Source organism: Erinaceus europaeus, chromosome 10 (assembly GCF_950295315.1).
Source record: "Erinaceus europaeus chromosome 10, mEriEur2.1, whole genome shotgun sequence".
In the NCBI taxonomy this organism is placed as follows: domain Eukaryota; kingdom Metazoa; phylum Chordata; class Mammalia; order Eulipotyphla; family Erinaceidae; genus Erinaceus; species Erinaceus europaeus.
This window is the reverse complement of record NC_080171.1, coordinates 6,628,154-6,634,567: the sequence shown is the minus strand read 5'-3', so window position 1 is coordinate 6,634,567 and position 6,414 is coordinate 6,628,154. Positions and strand designations below refer to the sequence as shown.

At 41.5% G+C, this 6,414-nt stretch overlaps 1 protein-coding gene and 1 long non-coding RNA gene across 5 annotated transcripts in view; one reads left to right on the top strand and one right to left on the bottom strand.

Moving 5' to 3' along the window:
- Positions 1 to 6,414, bottom strand: part of LOC132540822 (uncharacterized) — a 478,519-nt gene that overhangs the window by 289,304 nt on the left and 182,801 nt on the right. The gene's annotated exons all lie outside the window — the stretch shown is intronic.
- FSD1L (fibronectin type III and SPRY domain containing 1 like) overlaps positions 1 to 6,414 on the top strand; it is a 67,292-nt gene that overhangs the window by 46,025 nt on the left and 14,853 nt on the right. For all 4 annotated transcript variants that reach the window (XM_060199065.1, XM_060199064.1, XM_060199062.1 and 1 more), the window contains 3 exons: positions 1,742 to 1,863; positions 3,048 to 3,257; positions 5,827 to 5,925. In XM_060199065.1, coding sequence (XP_060055048.1) covers positions 1,742 to 1,863; positions 3,048 to 3,257; positions 5,827 to 5,925 — 431 coding nt within the window. The remainder of the gene's footprint in view (positions 1 to 1,741; positions 1,864 to 3,047; positions 3,258 to 5,826; positions 5,926 to 6,414) is intronic.

Here is a 6,414-nt window from a genome sequence, read left to right as displayed (position 1 = left end):
GTGAGTGTGTGTGTGTGAGTGTGTGTGTGTGTGTGTGTGTAGGGGCGTGGGGAGAGATAAGCCCCAGGTTTCACACATGCATTACACCTTACTGTGCCAGTATTTATTCTAGACCTTTCAGGATAGAGGGAAGGAATATGGAGGGAGTAGCCAAGGGAGAGAGAGTGAAGAGAGAGGGAGGGACGCCAAAACCCCATTCTGCCATCTTAGGAGATCCGTCGATGCTGTCTGTGGCGTTGGAGACTCAGGCTAAGGTCTTGGACGTGGTAAGGCCGGCGCCTCCTGACAGCAGTATAATCTCCTTAATGCCAGTGGTGCCCAGAGTAGACCTGACAGATCTGAATGGTCAGGCCTGGCATCCCCTTTGTGCTCCCAGCTCTATTGACTTCCTCTCCCCAGCATTTATGAGGAGAACATTCGTGAATAATGTTTTTATAGCATTCTTTTTTTTTTTTTTTTTTTTTGCCTCCAGGGTTATTGCTGGGGCTCGGTGCCTGCACCACAGTCCACTGCTCCTGGAAGCTATTTTTTCCCCCTTTGTTGCCCTTGTTTTATTGTTGTTGTGGTTATTATTATTATAGTTGTTATTGATGTCATTGCTGGATAGGACAGAGAGAAATGGAGAGAGATGGGGGAAGACAGAGAGGGGGAGGGAAAGACCGCCTGTGAAGCGACTTCCTTGCAGGAGGGGGGGCCGGGGGCTCGAACCGGGATCCTTATGCCGATCCTTGCGCTTCGCACCATGTGCGCTTAACCCGCTGCGCTACCGCCCAGCCCCCCTATATCATTCTTTTGACCGAAGATGGTAAAGGAAGTTGCTTGCGATACTTGTGGAAGTTTAATGAGAAAATTGACATTTGAGATCAAATTACGTTTTCTCATACTTTGGATTCAGTGAGACCTTGTATGACTCTTTTTGTTGCTGTTAAGTGTTCTCCATACTGTATTCGTCTACTTGGCACGTGTTGATTCATCACTCCCATAACATATGGTTTCCCAGGGTTCTTGTTTCCTGTCTTCCCATGCAGCTAATGTTGTTCCATTAATATGTTGGTCTCAGTGGTGATTTTAATTCTCTCATCTCATTCATGCCCTGCTCTCAGCACTTCCTAAGATGACCAGTGTATGGCCAGTGTATTTCTGCTCTTCATTAAAGATAGTCGATCAGTTGTCATGCTCTGTGGAGAGTGTTTGAATCAGAAATTATGTGCAGGTTACCAATCGGTGTGTGAAAAGGGTGAGACTGGCATCAGGAAATCAGTGAGGTTGAGTTGTATAGATGTCGGTCCTATTAAAGATGATTTTTCCTAGATATTTGCCTCATGATATTTGTATGCAGTTTGATAAAACTGGCTGGAGAAAAGTTATTTCAGGTTATCTTAAATGCTTTAAAAACGTGGTCCTGGAGGTGGCACAGTGAATAAAAAGCACTGGCCTCTCAAGCATGAGGTCCCTAGTTCAATCCCTGGCAGCACATGTACTGGCTCTTTCTCTCTCTTCTATCTTTCTCATGAATAAAGAAATAAAATCTTTACAAAAAATGTCCTAAAAACATTTGAGAGTTTTTGACTGAGTTAATTTTTAAGACTCTATTAGCAAATTGGTACTTGGCTTTATGACCTTTGTTAATGGTTTTGAAATCAGCAGCGTAACATTGTCTTGACTTTTCACTTTATTACATTAACTAATAGGATACTTCCCATTCTTTCATTTTTACAAAATATCGTTGTGTTTTCCATAGAGTAACAATGGCTTCTGCTTTTCGCCTTTCTCTGAGACCAAAGGTCAGTGACAACATGACTCATCTAATGGTGGATTTTTCTCAGGAAAGAAAGATGCTCCAGGCTTTGAAGTTTTTGCCAGGTAAGCCAGTAAGCAAAAAAGTTATTTATTAAAAAGTTAAACATGTCAAGTTAGGCATTAAACTTTTCTGCGCACACACATACACACACACACGCACACACACACACACACATACAAAAAAAAATTTCATAATGAGTATCGAAATGTAAATCTTACAGAGGAAGCTCCCAGTTTCCTCTCCATCTGCTGTCAGTGTTGCTACATTCTGTTCATCTTGTCACTAACAGTCTCCACTTACACAAGCATCAAACTACAGGCAGAATTAGTTCTGGTCATTCCTAATGTTTGTCAATTAGACTACTCTTTTTTTTTTTTCTTCACTCAGTAAAGGAATAAACTGAATTTTCTGGTTTTAAAGCATAACTATCTCTAGTGAAAAAAAAAACTGCATTACTTTATGGCTAGCATGGTAGAAAGAAGCAATAAATATATACACACCATGATGGTCAGTGTGGGGCTAGACATCTTAGATGTGAATCCTGACCATTGCTGTTATATTGCAACCTTGAGTAAAAGGGTTTTTCCCCCCCTGTATTGGGGGGAATTAATGTTTTATAATTGACAGTTCTTCTTCTAGCGTTTGCCCTTCTTCTGTAGCCAGTCAACAGGTCAGGTTGAAAGCTGTCAGGAGCTGCTTGTTGCTGGCTTTGAAAGTGACTGGGATCCATGTGGATTCAGTCGGCTAGGAAGGATCGTCAGTTTCCCCAATGAATGGGTACTCACGGGATGCACCACGAGAAGGTCGATCCAATGCATCCCAATAGTTGACAGTAAAACACAGTAGTTGGTCCATGGGTAACATTTCTCAGTTCTCCACGTAACACACTACCTCCCCACTGAAAGTAGGAGGAGAGAGAGAGAGAAAGAACCAGACATCACTCTGGTACATGTGCTGCCGGGGATTGATCTCAGGACCTCACACTTGAGAGTCCAACACTTTATCCACTATGCCACCTCCCAGACCACCCAATTGGATTTTCATAGGTTTTGAATTAAGTCTGTGAAAAGCTTTGAAACATGAATTTTTAAATTACTTCACATGTATAGTGTATACTTTTCCTTAATCTGATTCATTCCAGCACTTCAGAAACAGTACAACACAGTAGGATTTGAATGAGAATCATGAGTGTCTGCTCAGTTGTATGATAAATGGGAAATCCAGGCTTTTATTTTATTCCCCTCAGTACCCAAAGCTCCAGAGATCGATCCCGTTGAATGTCTGGTGGCGGACAATGCTGTAACGGTGGCTTGGAGGATGCCAGAAGAAGACAGGAAGATCGACCACTTTATACTGGAGTACAGGAAGACTAATTTCGATGGACTTCCACGCGTAAAGGATGAACGGTGCTGGGAGCTAGTTGATCACATCAAGGGCACAGAACATACACTGTCAGGTAAGACAGCTGCTTTTCACGGACCGTATTATTTTCGTCTCGTGAAGTGCAGTCGTGAAAAATACTTAGTGTGCCTTTGAATGCTAAAAGTTTCTTTAGCCCAGTGAACCATTTACATATACCTCACAGAAATGACTTTCCATTAAAATATGAAAAAAAGAAGGGAGTCGGCCAGTAGCGCAGCGGGTTAAGCGCATGTGGTGCAAAGCGCAAGGACCGGCATAAAGATCCCAGTTCGAGCCCCCAGCTCCCCATCTGCAGGGGAGTCGCTTCACAGGCGGTGAAGCAGGTCTGCAGGTGTCTGTCTTTCTCTACCCCTCTCTGTCTTCCCCTCCTCTCTCCATTTCTCTTTCCTAGCCAACAACAACAATAGCAATAATAACTACAACAATAAAACAACAAGGGCAACAAAAGGAAATAAATAAATTTTTAAAAAAAGAAAGATACAAAGCTAGAAAAAAATATGAAAAAAGAAACTAAGTTACTTTGGATATTTGCAGCCTGGTAAAGCAGTGTGTATTATACTGTAAGTCATTAGCTTTCCCCAATGAAATGATTCTGAAAAAAATGTGTGTAAAATAAAATGAGGAGATTTCTGGAGATAATGTTTCAAGGTAAGATCTCATATTCACTCTGGTTTCCTGACAAACAAAAATTGTCATTTTTTTTTTTTAAACACACACACCTTGTATCTCAGTATATGGCAAATGCTGTTTTGATTGCAGTGATAGTCATGCTTAAATTATAGCTGCGTTGATAGCAGCACTTGGATGGAGTTTTCTGTGTCTTTTCAGAGTTGCTTTCGTGTACATGAGACTTGGGATTTTTGAAACTGCCAAATGTTGCTTGAGGTCTTCAGTGCTTGTCTTTCAGGATCCGTAACCTGAAAAGCATCACCATTGTCAAGCACCTACCACCGTTTATGAGGGCCGGGGGCTGTCGTGTACTGTGAAATGTTTCATTCACTCAGTATTAGACATCTCATTTCATCTTGTCAGTTATTAGGCTGACTTCACTCTTTCTATTTTACAAATACGAAAATACACTGCCAGGTTGTGGAAAGTCCCATAACTAGTAATTTCTGGACTAAGACATTAGTCTAGAGCTAATTTCACAACTCTGGTATCAGTACCTGTCTTATTTTCTTTTTAAATTCATTTTTCATACTAAAGGGCAGTGTTTCACTATATGAAATATGTTGACAGTGTCAACTTTTCAGAAATCGAGTGTAATATTTTTTATCTTATTTCTTTCTCTTTCTAGCCAGACTGCTGCTCAGTTTGGCATATGGTAGATCTGGGGATTGAGCCTGGGACCTTTGGTGCTTCAGGCTTGAATGAATGTCTTTGTCTTTTTAAAGAATCATTATCTATCTCTCTAGCCCTAAAATAATTCCTCTCATACGGCCCTAGTTAGCTCCTTTTTAGTCTGTATTAGATACATACGGTAGTTTTTCTTTTAAGGAAATTGCAAGGGAGTTGGGCGGTAGCGCAGCAGGTTAAGCACAGGTGGCGCAAAGCACAAGGACCAGCTTAAGGATCCTGGTTCAAGCCCCTGGCTCCCCACCTGCAGGGGAGTCGCTTCACAAGAGGTGAAGCAGGTCTGCAGGTGTCTTATTTTTCTCTCCCCCTCTCTGTCTTCCCCTCCTCTCTCCATTTCTCTCTGTCCTATCCAACGACAACAATAATAACTACAACAATAAAACAATAAGGGCAACAAAAGGGAATAAGTAAATAAATATTAAAAAAAAAAGAAAGAAAAGAAAATCGCAGATGGGAGTTGGGCGGTAGCACAGCGGGTTAAGTGCACATGGAGTAAAACGCAAGGACTGGAGTGAGGATCCCAGTTCGAGCCCCCCAGTTCCCCACCTGCAGGGGAGTCGCTTCACAGGTAGTGTAGCAGGTCTGCAGGTGTCTATCTTTCTCTCTCCCTCTCTGTCTTGTACTCCTCTCTCCATTTCTCTCTATCCTATCCAGCAAGGATGACATCAATAACAATACTAACTCCAATAAAACAACAAGGGTGACAAAAGGGAATAAATAAATATTTTAAAAAAGAAAATTTCAGATGAATCATGATTCTTATTTCATGCCTGGATTGTACTGTCATTCCTTTAACAACTCCTTCCTTCCTTCCTTCCTTCCTTCCTTCCTTCCTTCCTTCCTTCCTTCCTTTTTTTCTTGCCTCCAGGGTTATCGCTGGGGCTTGGTGCCTGCACTAGGAATCCACTGCTCCTGGAGGCCATTTTTTCCCTTTTGTTTCCCTTGTTGTTTATTGTTGTTGTTATTGCTATTGTGGTTGTTGGATAGGGCAGAGAGAAATGGAGAGAGGAGGGGAAGACAGAGAGGGGGAGAGAAAGACACCTGCAGACCTGCTTCACTGCTTGTGAAGCGACCCCCCTGCAGGTGGGAAGCCAGGGGCTCGAACCAGGATCAACTTTTACCATTTCTAAATAAAGAGCTGTTTCCAAGGGAAGACGAGGGATATCTATTTGAAGGTTTATACTCGTCAGTTTGGAATAAATTCTATACTTCTCACATCTAAAAAAGCCGCCTTCATTTTTTTTCAGGCTTAAAATTTGATTCCAAGTATATGAACTTCAGAGTACGAGCTTGTAACAAGGCAGTGGCTGGAGAGTATTCCGACCCAGTGACCCTGGAGACCAAAGGTAGGATCAGAAGCTACGTGGGCAGCAGAACACAAAGCTTTATGTGTCACATCACTCGTGTCTTCGTTACAGAAAGCTCCTCATATATTTCTTTCCCACATTCAGACACACGCCCGAAATCCCCTAAAATGGGCAATGTAAGAAAGAGAAATTTTGGCTACAGAAATTGATTTTGTATGAGTTTTCCTTTGTTTGGTATTTAGAAAAAAAAACAGACTAAAATGATAGTGAGTGCTTCAGTTTACAAACTTTAGTCTAATAAACATATGTTATAATCACTGAGACCTCTGGGATGTTCTGGGGAGTAGATTACAGCTCAGTAATAGAAAGTACCTTTTCAGATAACTTTTGAGAAGTTTAATTCGGGTTTTTCTCTCTTTAGTTTAGGTTCTCACTTGTTATTGTTTGAATTTTATTATTTTTTGAAAGCTTTAGGGTTTGTTTGTTTGTTTTCTGTCATTGAACTTCACTGAACTGCTCTGGGCCAAC